Raw genomic sequence first — 16,823 nt, forward strand, 5'->3', positions numbered from 1 at the left:
AGTGAAATTAGTCAGTCAGAGAAAGACAAAAATCATATGACTTCACTCATATGAGGACTTTAAGAGACAAAACAGATGAACATAAGGGAAGGGAAACAGAAATAATATAAAAACAGGGAGGGGGACAAAACAGAAGAGACTCATAAATATGGAAAACAAATTGAGGGTTACTGGAGGGGTTGTGAGAGGGGGGATGGGCTAAATGGGTAAGGGGAATTAAGGAATCTACTCCTGAAATAATTGTTTCACTATATGCTAACTAATTTGGATGTAAATTTTAAAAAATAAAAAATTAAATTAAAAAGAAAGAAAGAAAACATTACACCATCTCAAAATCTCCACTCACAATTATTATTCTTTTTCCCTAAAGGCAAACCACTATCTTGACTTTCAACACTATACTTTAGTTATGCTTGGTTTTGAATTTTATAGAAGATGATCCACATAGCACATGCTCCTTTGTGGATGGCTTTTAAATTTGATGTTTGTGAGATTCTTCTGGAACTTGTCATTTTCATTGCTGTATAGTATTCCATTGCAAGAATATCCCAAGACTTATTTATTCTTTCTACTAATGAAAGACATTTGGGGTGATTACAAATAATATTACTGTGAATATTCTTTATACAACTCTTGGTACAAATGTGCTTACAATTCTCCTGGGTATAATTTAGAAGTGGATTTGTTGGCTCATAAGATATGTGTTGTTAATTTTAAAAGATAAGTCAAATTATTTTCCAGAGTGGTTGTACAAATTTGTACCAATGAGAATTTTATAGCTTCATATCCTTAACATTTTAAATTTAAAATTTTAAGCCATTTATTGTAAATCTCATAGTTTTAATTTGCTTTTTCTCAGCCCTAAGCAACCACTCATCTACTTTCTGTCTCTATAGATTTATCTATTATGGACATTTCATATTTGGAACTATACAATTTATAGTCTTTTGTGATTGTCTTCTTTCACTTAACATAATGGTTTCAAGGTTGGTCTATGTTGTAGTATGAATCAGGGTTTCCTTTTTTTTTTTTTATTGTTGAATAACATTTCATTACATGGATATAGCGTTTCATTAATCCATTCATCAGTTGAGGGACATTTGGATTGTTTCTGCTTTTGGCCTATTATGAATGCTACTGTGAACATCCATGTACAAGTTTTTGTCTGAACATATGTTTTCATTTTCTTGAGTATGTACTTAAGCATCTAATTCCTTGCTCATATTGTAATTCTGCATTTAACATTTGGAGGAACTGCCAAATTATTTTCTGTATCAGTTGCACCATTTTACATTCCCACCAGCAGTACATGAGGTTCCAATTTCTCCACTTCCTTGCAAACAGTTGTTTTTCCTCTGCCTTTTAAAATTCTAGCCATGTTAGGGGGGCATTAAGTGATATCTCATTGTGGTTTTGATTTGCATTTCTCTCACGGCTAATGATGTCAAACATCTTTTTATGTGCCTATTCACCATTTATAGATCTTCTTTGGAGAAAACACTATTCAAATTCTTTGCTCATTTTAAAACTGGTTATTTGTCTTTGTATTATTGACTTGTAAGCATTCTTTATATATTGTAGATACAAGTCCCTTATAAGAACTATGATTTGAAAATATTTTCTCCCATTCTGTGCGTTATTTTAGTTTTCTTAATTGTGTTTTGAAGCACATAATTTTTAATTTGGATGACACTGAATGTATTTTTCTTTTGCTGCTTGTGTTTTTGGCACCATTTACTGATGTCTTCTTGATAAAAAGAAATTTTTATTTTATATTTTCACTATTAGCAATAGTGCCATAAAGTCTTTTTTTTTAATTTTTTAAATGTTTATTTATTTTTGAGAGAAAGAGAGAGAGCGTGCAGGAGTAGGGGAGGGACAGAGAGAGACAGGGAGACACAGAATCTGAAGCTGGCTCCAGGCTCTGAGCTGTCAGCACAGAGCCCAATGCAGGGCTCGAACTCATGAACCATGAGATCATGACCTGAGGCAAAGTCAGATGCTTAATCAACTGACCCACCCGGGTGCCCCAGTGCCATAAAAAAATCTTAAGCAACTGACCTTTGCATTTACAGTAAACCTATCCATTCTCACCACAATGTCCATGATATAAAAGTGAGAATTTTTTCTAGAAACTATTAAAAAATAGTGCTGTCTCTGTTGATAAACTGGCATGTATCTTCCTTTCATATATTTCATTTTTTTAGGAAACTCAAAGATAATTTTTAAAACTTTTATTGAAGAAAAATAAACATAAAGTGTATATAAGTATAAAATTCAGTGTATTTTTGAAAACGGACACACCTGTGTAACCAGCATCAGGTTAAGAAATGAGCACTACCAGTGTTCCAGAAGGCTTCCTCTTGCTCCCTTCTCATCATCTCCCTCAACCTCCAGGGTAACTATGATCTGGACTTCTAATATCATAGATTAAATTTGTATCGTTTTGTACTTCATATAGGTAGAACCATGAAGAGTCTAATCTTTGTGCCTGGTTTCTTTTGCTTGACATTATTTCTCTGAGTCATCTGTATTGTTGCATGTAGTTATAGATTATTTATTCTTATGGTTGGATAGTGGGCAATCATTAAATATACCATGATGTGTTTAGACATTAAACTATTGATGGGCAGTTGAGGAGTTTCTAGTTTGGGCCTATCAGAAATAGTTCTGTCCAGAAAATTCTAGTACATGTATTTCAGTGAATATATGTATGCAATTTTTGCTAGAATTGCTGTGACTTAGGGTATGAATATGTTGTTTAGTAGATTCTGTTTTTTGAAATGATTATTACATTGTATACTCCCACAACAATGCATGAGAATTCTAGATGTTCCCCATCCTTCCCAACACTTGGTTTTGTCTTTTTTTTTTTTTTAATTGTAGACATTCTAGTGACTATGCAGTATTATCTCACTGTGGCTTTACTTTGCATTTCCCTGATGACCAATGAAGTCGAACACTTGTTCACTTGTTTATTGGCTATCTGGATATATTTTTTAATAAAGTGGCTGTTCATACCTTTTGCTCATTAAAAACAATTGCATTCTCTGTGCCTTTCCTATCTGTTTGTAGTCCTTTATTCTGGATAAAAATCCTTTGATGACATATGCATTGTAAATATATTCTCCGTTCTACGGCTTGCTTTTTCCTCTCTTGGTGATGTTTTTTAATGAACAGAAGATATTCTTAACATTTACATAGAACAATTTAACAATCTTTCCTTTTATGAATAGTGCTTTTGTATTCTATTTAAGACATTTTTCCGTCCTAAGTTTATGAAGATATTCTCCTATATTATTTTTCTGAAGTTCATTGTTTGACTTTTGCATTTTGATCTATAGTCCACCAGCAGATGATTTTACTGAGGTGAGATTCAAGTTGCATTTTCCCCCCCATATGGACAGCCAACTGACTCAGCACCATTTATTAAACGTTTCCATACACACTTGGCCCTTTCTGGATTCTCTCTATTCTGCTCCGTTGGGTCTGTCTTACCCCAAAAGCATACTTAGCATGTATTAATCACTAGCTTTTTAATAAATCTTAATATCCCAAAGTGGAAATCCTCTCACCTTGTCCATTTTTTTTTCCAGACTATTTTTGGCCCTTTGAATCTCCATGTATATTTGAGAATCAGCTTACTGAGTTTCACCAGAAAAGGAAAAAGTTGGATATTTATTGCAATTATAATGAATCCATATATCAATCTGGGGAGAAATTATATCTACACAATATTGAGTCTTCTATTCTATAAGCATTATATATCTTTTATTTATTTAGAACTTCTTTAACTTCTCTCAAAAATGTATTATTACTTTATATGTAAAGATACTGCATATCTTTTCCTAGTGTGTTAATAGAGTTCAATCAGAGAATAGAATCAGTAGGTGATATGTCACAGGCAATTGGCTTATGCCATTTTGAGGGCTACTTAAGCTGTCTTAAACTCCACTTCTAGCTATTTCTGTTCTTGAATTAAAGTTCCCAAGGAACAGGAGTTTATTTAAGGGAGTGCTACAGGCACCTTTTCAAATGTCTATTCTCAGTAAAAGGTCTATTCTCACTAAAACAGCCAGTTTTCCTGTTAAAAGTAAGTCAGGTCATATCATGTCATTCCTCAGTTCTAAATCCCACAATGACTCCCTGTAACACTTGGAGTAATGCCCAAGTCATTACATTGACCTACAAAACCTTACATGAGTTGGCCCCTGTTACCTCTCAGACCTCATCTTTTCCTACTCTTTGCTTCATTTACTCAGCTCTAGCCACAATGGCCTCCTTGCTTTTCCCTGAACACTAGGTATGCTCCATCCTCATGACCTTTGCATATTCTTTTCCCTCTGCATGGAATGGTCTTCACCTCATGCCTTGCTTCTTATGCCTTTCAAATTCATACTCAAATGTTACCTTCTCAGTGAGTCTTTCCCTGACCAAACTCTAAAATAGCAGCTACCACCCTGATATTCCCCATTCACTTTCCCTGTTTTACTTTTCTTTCCTGCACTTGTCATGAACATTCCGTATATTTGACAGTTCACTTTACTATTTTGTTTATTGCCTGCTCACTTTTGTAGCAAAGCAAGGTCTACAAGGGAAGGGATTTTTTGGCTACTCGAGAAGCTTTCTAAAAATACAGCACTCTGTCGCCAATAGGGCATCAAAAGCAGACAGATTTTAATGGTATGAGAAGACAAAAAGGATAGTTTAGAATGAAACCCCCACAACAAGAAGCAATGGGAAACTGAGGCTCTGGATGTAATTCCTTGGGCTTCTGTGGGAAACAACCACCATGAAAGAGAAAAGGACGATGGAAAGCAATTGCTTACTTGTGACATAATTTTATGTAGAATTGCTACCGTATTAAAGTTAAAGGATGGAAACATCCATCTTCTAAGAACTTACCTTTATTGTCATAGTCTATATTCTAGCCCATTTAATTTGATCATTCAGGAAACACGGAGTATAGTCCAGGCACAATGGAGATACAGAGATGAATAAGATGTGGTCTTAAACTCAAGGAGCTCATTATCTGCTAAGAAAGATAGTGCTCTTCTTCCAATCCAGGAAGCTGTGATGGGTCAATAATGTGTTTAACTCCACAATAGGTGCACAAAGCAGGAGTGTGTCAACTTCATCTAGGGGTCATAGTGATTTAGGACTGACTACAGGATGGACAAACAGCGTCAGAGGGCTGTGTAGAAAATAATCTTACCCATTAACCCTGTTCCTCCCTCATTAACTTCTGCTGAATCACCCCTATTTCATCTTCCAGCCCGTACCTAATAAAATCGCATCTCTGTTTATAATCCTAGATCTTGCCACCTTATTTCTGTTCCTCACCTCTTTTTCAGCACCATTCTTGCATGCCAGTGGCTTTTGATTTCATGATATACCATTTACTTTTGGCTCTATGCTCAATTTTTGGAAGTGATGGCAGATACCTTTTTTCCCCCCCAACCATGAACCTTAGCTTTCTTTTTGGATAAGTTCTTGCAATATCTACTCCTGTCTCTGCCTCACTTCACTCCTTGGCCCTGCAAACCTTTCCCCAAATCAGCTATATGGGTGGCATTTATTCTAGGCCTGACTGGCTCTTCCTTCTTGGCCAGTAACCATCAAACTAAGGATTGTAGAGAAGATACCAGAAATCTTTGTAGGGCACAGTATCAGTGCAAATTTTCTCATAGCCAACAAGATCAGTATTGTTTTCCTTTCTTCCCTGTCACCTTCCCTTCAGCTCCAATTACTCAAGCCACAAAGAGGGCAGACTTGAAACAATCAATATGAAAAGAGCATAACTATGCCTGCAGCAAGGCATTCTTTTTTTGAAAAGCTATTTTAAAAAAAGTCCCAGGGGGCGCCTGGGTGGCGCAGTCGGTTGAGCGTCCGACTTCAGCTCAGGTCACGATCTCACGGTCCGTGGGTTCGAGCTCCGCGTCAGGCTCTGGGCTGATGGCTCAGAGCCTGGAGCCTGTTTCTGATTCTGTGTCTCCCTCTCTCTCTGCCCCTCCCCCGTTCATGCTCTGTCTCTCTCTGTCCCCAAAATAAATGAAAAACGTTGAAAAAAAATTAAAAAAAAAAAAAAAAGTCCCAGGATGTATTTTTTGGACTTGTTCATGTTTTTCCACCTAGGTAATACATTTGAAGCTCCCAGGAACACTTAAATTACATTTTACACAGAATCCTGAGCACAGTAGGTATTCAGCTCAGCAAATATTTACTGAAGTAACATCTCCACCCAGACAAAGACCAGGACTGTTATGACTCACTATAAAAGTGGGGAATCCCCCAGATTCCGATTCCTCTCCTTTCATGGCAGCCTCCTATGTGTTCAAGCTTCCATATGGGCTCTGCATCATCCTCACAGGAGTTGGGGGCATGGGAACCAGCACAAACGCAACATGAAGCTCTGACTAGTGCTTTTGCCATGAATAATGAAGTACTCTGTCTCTGAGCCTCTTATGTCTTTTGCTAGCATCTATAAGATAGTAACAGGTTAACTTGTTAACCTCCAAGTAGAGCAAAAGCTCATCCCTACACAATTCTTATTCTTCACACTTCTTGATTTCCCAGGAAATAAAATGCAAGCTATTCAGGATTATTGGGCAAATGACACTTTCAATTCTGAGAAATAACAATAGGTAAATAACAACTAGTATCTATACTCCTTATCACAAGTGACAGTGAGATAAGCTCTTGGAATAAAAGTCCTTTAATTGAACAAGTTTAGCTTCACACAGAATTTCTGACATTGTCCTTATTTTCTGCATTACATAAGAGGCATGAGGAGATCCTCTGGACCTGAAATATCTACTTCGCTCCAAGTTAAGTGATTCTGGTTCTTATTGAACTACAGGAGGAATCTAGAAAAAAAAAGAATGTATTCTCTCATAATAGTCATTCATATCTAGCACGGTTATCATATGGGTTTTAGGTCACCTAGCAGAGCCCTTTGAAGGACACCAGATATGGTGTACTTTTTTCCTTCGTGAGAACCTTCTCAGAAAAAATAAGAATGTTTGTAGACTACATTTTGAAATAGCTGTATCAAATACAACTGCCATGTAATAAACTGTACATAATTAAGGTACAGGATTTGGTAAGTTTTGATATATGTATATATCAGTGAAATACTTACCACAATCCAGGTAATGAACATATCCATCACCCCCCAAAGTTTCTACATGTCCCTTTGTAGTTCCTCCTTCCTGCTCTTCTGTGCCACCTCCCACCCATCTGCAGGTAACCACTCATCTGATTTCTGTCACCACAGATTAATTAACAACAGGTCGGTTTAATTTTCTAGAATTTTTTATAATTCAATTTTATGGTATGCAACTTTTTTTTTTTGCCTGGCTTCTTTTCCTCAGCATAATTATTTTGAGATACATCCATGCTGTCCCAAGTATCAATAATTCGTTCTTTTTTTTTTTTAATTTTTTTTAATGTTTATTTATTTTTGAGACAGAGAGAGACAGAGCATGAACAGGGGAGGGTCTGAGAGAGAGGGAGACACAGAAACTGAAACAGGCTCCAGGCTCTGAGCTGTCAGCACAGAGCCCGACGCGGGGCTCGAACTCACGGACCGCGAGATCATGACCTGAGCCGAAGTCGGCCGCTTAACCGACTCAGCCACCCAGGTGCCCCTCTTTTTTTTTTTTTTTTTACTGGATAAAACCATTTTATGAACTGAGCAATTACTTGACCTAGTCAGTTTTTAAAAATTGTAGCCATTGTAATAAGTGTGCAGTGGCATTTAATTGTGGTTTAAATTTGCTTTTCCCTAATGACTAAATGGTGTTGACAATCTCTTTTCATATGCTTATTTGCCATTCATGTGTACTCTTTTTTGAAGTGTCTCTTCAAATTTTTCACTCATTTGAAAAACTGGATTATTGTTTTCTTATTATTGAGTTCTCAGTAACCTGGATATAAATTCTTTATTAGATACATGATTTGCAAATATTTTCTTCCAGTCTGTCTCTTTCTTTCATTTTCTTAAGATTTTCTTTAGAAGAGGTTTTAAATTTTTATTGTCCAATTTATCAATGTTTTCTTTTATGGTTTATGCTCTTAGTGTTATATCTATAAAATCTTTGCTTATTCCAAAGTCACAACATTTTTCTTACATTTTCTTAGACAAGTTTTACAGTTTTAGGTTTGATAGATCTATGATCCATTTTGAGTTAATTTCTGAATGTGGTGCAAGATATAGATCAAAGTTCATTTTTGCATGTGGATATCCAATTGTGCCAGGGCCATTTTTTGAAAAGATTGTCCCTTCTCTACTGACTTGCTTTTGTACCTTTGTTGAAAAGCTGTTTCCCTTATATACGTAGGTTATTTCTGAATGCTATTCTGTTTTATTGATATATATGTCTATTTCTATCTAGTACCAAACTACCTTCATTACTATAGATTTATAATAAGTCTTAAAATCAGGTGTCCTCCAACTTTATTCTTTTTTTTATTCTTTTTTTTTCTTTCCAAGATTTTATTTAAATTTAAATTAGTTAACATATACTGTAATATTGGTTTCAGGAGTAGAATTTATTCTATTTTATAAAGTTGTTTTGGCTATTCTATGTCCTCCATATTTCTGCATTAATTTTAGAACTAGCTTGTCAATTTATACAAAAAAAAATGCCAGCTAGGGTTGTGACTGTAATTGGGCTTAGTCTATAGATCAATTAAGAGAGAATTAACAATATTGAATCTTTCAACCCATGAACATGGTATTTCTCCATTTATTTAGGATTTAATTTCTCTCAGCAGTTTTATAGTTTTCAGCATGTAAGTATTTCACATTATTTGTTAGATTAGCAATGTTTTGTAGTTTTCAGTATACAAGTATTACACATTGTTAGATTTATCCCTAAATATTTCTTATTTTTGGTGCTATTATAAACGGCATTGCATTTATTTTCACTTTTCAATTGTCTGGTTTTAGTATTTAGAAATAGAGTTGATTTTTATACCTTGATCTTGTAAACTGCAACCTTGCTACACTCATTTATTAGTTCTAGTAGTTCTTTAAAGAATAGATTCTACTGAATTTTTTACATACACAATCAGGTAACTTCTATTTATTTTTCTTATCTTAATTGCACTGGCTAAAATCTCCATTGTTGAACAAAAGTTGTGAGAGTGGACATCTAGCTTTGTTTCTGATCTTAATGGGAAAACAATCAGTCTTTTACCATTAAAAAATGGTGTTAGCTATAGGTTTTTCATAGATGTACTTTGTTAGGTTGAAGTTCTCTTTTATTCCTGGTTTGTTGAGACTTTATCAGGAAAGAATGTTAAATCTTTTTCAAAATGCCTTTTCTCTGTCTAGAAAGATGATCATTGTTTTATGTTGGTCAATATGGTGAATTTTATTGATTGATCTTTGGATGTTAAATCAACCTTGTATATTCGAGATAAATCTCACTTTGTCATGATATATTATCCTTTTGATATTTCATTGGACTCAATTTGCCAAAATTTTGTTTAGAATTTTGGATCTATGGTCATGAGGAGTATTAACTTATAGGGCTTTTTTCCTCTAATGTCTTTATTAGGTTTTGATATCAGGGTAATGCTGTCCTCATAGAATGAGTTGGGAATGGTCCATTATTTTCAGTATTTCAGAAGATTTTCTGTAAAGCTGATAACATTTCTTCAACAATATAGGCACAGATTAGCTGGGTGCGTCTGGCTCAGGATCTCTCACAAGGATGCAGTCACTGGGCCAGCCACTGCTGCAGTCCTCCAAGGTTCAAGTTGGGTAAAATAAGCTTACAAGCTTATTGCTATTAGCAGGCCTCAGAAGATTTGTTTTCAAGTTTATTAACATGGCTGTTAGTGAGCCTCAGTCATTGCTGGCTTCAGACTAGAAATATCAGTGCCTTGACATGTGGGCCTCTCCATAGGGCAGCTCACACAACAAGGCAGGTGGCCTCCCTCAGAGTGAGCAAGTGAAAGGGTGAGCAAGATCCAAGAAGGAAGCCACAGTCTTTTGGTAACCTTATCCTAAAAGTGATATCACATTAATAAGCGCATCAGTAAGTCCAGCCCATATTCAGTGAGAGGGGATTTCATAAGAGTGTGACTATCAGGAAGCAGAAATCATTGCAGAACATGTTAGAGACTCCCTACAATAGTTGTTCTCACCCTTACATTATCTTCCCAACCTTAGGTGATGTCACCTCTACCTTCCTTATTTGGGTAATTATATCTTCTTTTTTCCCCTCTGATCATTTGAATTAGCGGTTTGGTCAATTTTACTGATTTCCATAAAGAGTTTTGGTTTCATGTTGTTTTCTGATTTGTTTTCTATTTCATCAATTTCCACTTTCATTTTTATTATTTCCTTTCTTCTACTTATAATAGGTTTCATTTGCTCTTTTTTGGTGTTTCATAAAGTAGATCTTTCTTGTTTTCCAATATGGAGTTTAGTGCTATAATTTTCCCATAAGTATTGCTTTAATGGCATCCAACAAATGTTGATATGTTGGTATTTACATTTGCACTCAGTTGAAAATACTTTCTAGTTTCTCTTTTGATTTCTTCTTTGACCATGAGTTACTTTAAAGTGCTCTATTTAGTTCCCAAATATTTCAAAATTTTCTAGAGTTCTTTCTGTTATGGATTTCTAATTCAATTCTATTGTAGTCAGAGAACATACTCTGTATGAACTGAATCCTTTTAAATTTAATAAGACTTTTTCTATGGCCTAGAATATGATCTATCTTGGTAAATGTACCATGTGTACTTGAAAAGAATGTGTATTCTGCTGCTGTTGGATGTAGGATTATATAAATGTCAATTAGGTCAAGTTGGTTGATAGTGTTGTCCAAGTCTTCTATATCTTTACTGATTTTCTCTTGTAGACTACATTTTAAAATTTTACCAAAAATGTAATATCTGCAACTGAACTTGACCATTACCATTATATTTATTAAGATATTTTAAAAATATTTTTCTTCCTCTGGCACTACACACATACACACAATCACAAATTTAGAGTCCACAAAACTGAAATGAAATGAAGCATCTAACTGTGATGCTGTACCTTTGAACAAATTTTATTATTGAAGAAAGCACTTTGAAACTGGGTTATTTTATCTTTCCTTGTCTGAGCTTGTAAGCTACTTAATTGCAAAATGTGTTTTTATTCACAGTGCCTCTTAATATTTTATTCTTTATGCCAAGTCATGCTCCCACTGCAAACAAGACATCAGCAAAATCTTTAATGGAATGAAAGAAATATATGTGTTTCTACTATAACACTGTTTACAAGTGTTCCTATTTTAACAGGATATATAAATGCTTTAAAAACCTTGCATTCTACAAAACTGTGCATAAAAATAATGGATTATGGGAAAAATTGTATGGGGTCATAGCAGTTGAAACATATTTAACTTTGCAACCAAAATACTAATAAAAATAATAATTATCCAATTAAAATACTAGTTACTCAGCAAATGTCCATTACCATTTGTACCAGGATTACAGTTGATTTTTGCAACCTGAAATCTACAAGATGTGGGTACTTGAGGGCATTCACCTCCAATAGGTAACATTGTCATCTAAATTAAAAATCTGTTCTGGATCTTTGCTTTCTTCAACAATCAATTATTTTTAAACACATAGGAAATATATCTCTACTTCTCCATCTACTCCTCCAATTTTATCAGATAGCTTCATAACATAGGAAGTACACCAGTTCTTGAAGACATTAAACTAGTTTCCTCGCTTAAGTCTTCCTTCTTTAATTGTACGAAGGCTTGCCCCTATATACTTTAAACCATTAATGAGTTGGGGTAAAATGACATATGAACCAATGATATTATTTTCTAATTTGCCAATTGGTTACTAATTTGCACTGTAGAAATATGTTGCAGCTGAAAAGACTGTACTCTGTAATTCTCTAACTTTGAAATGCATGATTTTCCCAGACATTCTCCTGGCAGCAGCTACTATTGGGATTTAAATATCTGTCTTCCCAGGATCACTGAAAATATATTTTCTGAGCACTATAATGTTCAGAGTCTATCCTGAATGATGGACACAGTGGTGAGCATGACAAAGTCCCTGTATTCATAGACTGTATATTCTGGTGGGGGATACAGACAATAAACAGGCAAATCAATAAATACAGTAATATCAGAGAGTTATACTTGCTATGAAGAAAATAAAACAGGGTGATAATATATGGAATAAGACATTGGGGCTGGATGGCCATTCTGTAGACAGACCACTTTGAATAGAATGATCAGGGAAGAGGTGGTATTTGATCGCCTGGGTGGCTCAGTCGTTTAAGCATCTGACTTCGGCTCGGGTCATGAAATCATGGTTCATGGGTTTGAGCCCAACATTGGGCTCTGTGCTGACAGCTTGGAGCCTGTTTCAGTCTTTGTGTCTCCCTCTCTCTCTGCCCCTTCCCTGCTTGCACTCTTTCTCTCTTTCAAAAATGAATAAACACTAAAAATTTTCTAAAAAATATATAGAGAGGTGTCATTTGAGCCAAGGACTATAAGATGAGAAGGAACTAGTCACAGGAAGATCTGGAGAAAACTGGCAGGCAGCGGGGATATAAAGAAACAGTAAGTGAAAGGCCTTGAGAAGGGAGTAAGTTTAGTGTATTTGAGGAACAGAATGAAAAGTGTCTAGGGCAGCATTAGGGGCATACTCAGGTCACAGGGCCACTAGTCACTGCCATACTCTGGTTGATGCAGCAGGTCAAGTCACTGTTGTTTAACAATTCCATGTCCTCCATGCCTCAAATGGCCAATGGTGCCCCAAAATGCCTGCTAGACAAATCCAACTGACTGACCCTCAGCTGAGAGCCAAACCCAAGCAATGGAGCGCATTTGATCACCACAAAGTGTCACACTGGAGTGGTGCCAAACAAGTTTGACCTCTCTGAGAGAGCTGTTGAAATCTGATGTGGGCTCCATCCAGAATTCAGCTGTGGGCCACGGAGAGAGAGCTGGAAAGGGCTTCTCAGGTGGCAGCCTGAGACAGTGGGGGCAGGATGAGAATAAAGAGTAATGATGTGGGAGAGATGGAGTGGGCCCCGAGGGAAGGATCGAATAGCAGTGAAGGCAGAATTTTGCAAGTCCCTTCAAAAACAGTCTTCATTTGGTTTTCTTTTGCCAGCCTTGGGAGTCCTGGACACTTACTCTGACGAGCCAGTGACTTTCTAACCAGCCGGAACCATCTAACAGAACAGCCAGGTAGTAGGGCTTCACTATTTTTTCAGAAACCTTATCCCACTTAGGCTGTTTTCAACTTTAGTTTGCCATATACAAAATAACTAATTTTATCAGAAGGATCATAATTTCCTTTATGAGGAGAGACTCTTCATTTTCCTCTTTGGATATCCTTGTCGTAGTTGCCACAATACTGGACTAGATGTTTCTCTTCAAGAGGAAATTATACTGCAAGGCCAAGATGATTTCAGGGGAACTTTTCAGATAGCTTAATGCCACAGTAGGAGATAAACTTTGCTGATACCACCTAGCAGCTCACAATGCCAAAATGATACCGACCCTCTGGGTTTCACGATTCAGGCTATGGGGGATGAGAAACTAGGTATGGGGCTGCTTACCTGTTATTCCTGCAGCGAATTGTGAAGCCAAGAAAGAAGACTATCAAAAGAAGTCCACAGCTGAGAAAGGTCCAAACAACACCCAAGAGAACAGGAGATAATGAGGAAATGGTCTTACTGCTATAATGGGAAGAGGTCTGAGAACAGAATAAAGAGAAGGTGTTAGGAATGAAGGCTCTTTTACAGACCAAACACAAACTGTCCCATCATCCCCAAAGCCAGGAAATACATGTCCTGCATAAGCATTTCCTCCTTCTGTTCCACCTCCCCCTCCTCCTCCTCCTCCTCATCACCACTACCACTGCACCACCACCACTAACAACAACAACAACAACAACAACAACAACAACAACAACAACATGTATATCGAACAGCCCTGATACCTCATGGCTGCTCACTTACAATTGTCCTGCAGAGATCATGAAGAGGACTCCGATCCAGCTCCTGGCCAGGAAAACTGTCACACAATTCGGAGCAGTTTATTTCAGGCTCCATGACATCACACGCCCCTTTTGGTGTGTGCTTATTCACAGTCTTGGTTATCTGCTGGTGGGTAACCAGCAGATCTTAGACTAAAACACAAAAACAATTCAAATCTTTTCTTCAGAGGCACCATTTTGGAGCTGGCTCTTGGCTCAGAATCTGGGATGAAAACAACCCATTCAGGTGGAAGTAAAAGGCTATTTCACTAGGCTCGTTCATCAGACACCTTCCAGGCTCTCTTTGTGCCCTGATGCCAGTGCATACCATGTGAGGCAAGAGTGGGCATCTTGGTAACCATTAGATTACACAAAGTGATGATTCTGGCTTGCCACCAGATGGCAGTCACTGCTCCAAGTACTCTCACACAGGTCCAGAAGGAAAGGAAGCCAATTAAACCTGTTAACAAACAAATATTTATGTATTACATATATAAAAACAAATATATAATACAAATTATAAATATATTATATGTAAATATATAATATATAAATGGTTTATTATAGAAGTTTAAGAATATTATTTTATACATTTTAATTATACAGTTATAGTTTTATTTTATATAGGTATTTTATCATGTATAACAAAGGTTTAGTATATATTTAAATAAATATATTTTTAAGCTTCTATAATAAAAACACTTCAAAAACAAAGACAAAGGTCATCTAACAATTTATAGATATAAAATTCTACAGTCTCTTTTCAGATCCTTTATTTGGCTCAGCACTATAATAACTTTAATTTAAACATGTGAGGCTCATCTTCCTTTTTTTCTCTACTAGGAAATCCCCTGCCCTTCCAAGATTTTTCCACGCAGCTGATGGCTTAAGCTGTGTCTGATCCTGAGTGGCAGTGGACTCAGGTGCCCCATGCTGTCTGCATGAAATGTCTTTCAGTTGCTGGAGTTCTTGTTCACTTAGTGAGTGGAGGAACATTCTATATCCAGGCAGCTGGGGTCTCAGAACAATACACAAGCCTTTTGCCAAGAGGTTTTTTTTGTTTGTTTGTTTTCAAACTATTAGACTATTAGAAGTGGGAGAGCCTATTCAGGTAATAGGGAGAGAAACTGAGGAGCCGTAGGAATTCCCACAGAGTAAATCAGTGGCCAGAGGATGGTGTTATTTCTCTTAGAAGATGCCTGCAATATGAATACTGTGATCTGAAAAGAAGCTCAATTTACAGAACAAAAGCAGAAATGCAGGAAGGCTCAAATTAGCCTCAGAAGAAAAGGTAGACAAGTCCCTAATTCTTTAAAGCAATCTATCCCTTGATAGCGAAAACAGATTAGAAATTTTACCAGTGGGAATTTAAAAAAGGGTGCCACTTTTGCTTTGTGTTTCTGAAACAGCTTAGTACAGTTTTCTTTTATTGTGGAGGAAAATTGGAACAGGAAAAAAAATCAATTATTATTATTTCAATAGCCACTGAGTATAGGACTTGTATTTAAGCCAGAACAATGTGACAGGTGTAGAATGCCATCTTTGGATTCTGCATGCTTAGGCATGAACAATGTAGCACCAGGTGCCACCCATTCATTGGCCTCTCATATGTTCCTGAATTATTTACCAGGTTCATCACAATGAAATCCCAAGAGAACTAAAAGCTACTTCTCCTATCAAGACATTTAAATTCTTGTACAGACTGTCAGTTTACTGAATGCAAAATTAAGAACTAAATTTAAAAACATGGCTATTTGCATCATAATTTGGTTAAAATTTTATTGCTGAAAAAACTATTTATTTCCTTTTCCTCTTTTTAAAGTTAGACATACTCTATTGTGTCTTCTAGCATACAGCAATATTGTAAGTCACAGGGAGGACTATATATCTGGTGGACTGAAAGATTTATTTTTCACATATTGCCCTTTTAACAATACTGGCAAATAAACACATTTATATTTGAACCATTATTAAGTCTATGTGTATCCTACGTCTATAGAAGTACACATCAGCGTGTGTGTGTGTGTGTGTGTGTGTGTGTGTATAACCTCATTTGTTCTTACCACAACAGTGCCATGTGAGGTAAACACACCATACTTCATTTTTAAATAAGGAAATTGAAGAGTAAAGAACCTGCAGAGGCAGCACTTGAACACAGGAGTTTACATTCCAAGGTCAATGTCTACCTAGTGTATACCCTGCATGGGGCAAACTCTCTAAACAGGCCTCTCCCAAGAAGACACCAAATGGCCTGGTGAGTTTCTTCATGTTTAGTTCCCTGAGCTTCACTTCCAGAAGCTCCCTGGAGTATGGCACACAATAGTGTCTCTATGCCAGTAGTTCTCAACTGAAGCAATTTTGCACTTCCAGAGGATATCTGACAATGTCTGGAGACATTATGGTTGTCCAAACTGAGAAGACGGAACTACTGACATCTAGTAGGTAGAGGCCAGGGTTTCTGCTACATATCCCACAATTCATAATATAGTCCAAACGACAAAAAATCATCCTTCTCCAAATGCCAATAACGCTAAAGTTAAGAAACCCTGGTCAACATTGTGGATCCTAGAAGTGCTAACAATGTTAAGCTTATATCATCTTTGGGAGAGTCTGTGAACATGACGGGGTAGTCCATCTGAATATAAATTTCCTAGGGGATAAATTCCCCTTTGGTTCCCTTGGACAGACTGAACTCACTGGCATGGAACTTTGAATGCTAGGCCCCCATTCAATCCATGGATATCCAGTGTAGGAACTTTATATACCATGATACTGGGCTCTGTCACGGGGCAAGCATTCAACTC

General features: G+C 36.5%; 1 protein-coding gene across 1 annotated transcript in view; it reads right to left on the reverse strand.

The window, feature by feature from the left end:
- GPR156 (G protein-coupled receptor 156) overlaps window positions 1-16,823 on the reverse strand; it is a 144,555-nt gene that overhangs the window by 54,562 nt on the left and 73,170 nt on the right. The window contains exons 3-5 of the mRNA XM_049629177.1: window positions 14,003-14,479; window positions 13,601-13,737; window positions 13,173-13,210 (exon numbers count right to left, since the gene is read on the reverse strand). Of these exons, the coding sequence (XP_049485134.1) occupies window positions 13,173-13,210; window positions 13,601-13,737; window positions 14,003-14,095 (268 nt within the window). The 5' untranslated portion in view covers window positions 14,096-14,479. The remainder of the gene's footprint in view (window positions 1-13,172; window positions 13,211-13,600; window positions 13,738-14,002; window positions 14,480-16,823) is intronic.

Source organism: Panthera uncia, chromosome C2 (assembly GCF_023721935.1).
Source record: "Panthera uncia isolate 11264 chromosome C2, Puncia_PCG_1.0, whole genome shotgun sequence".
Lineage (NCBI taxonomy): Eukaryota > Metazoa > Chordata > Mammalia > Carnivora > Felidae > Panthera > Panthera uncia.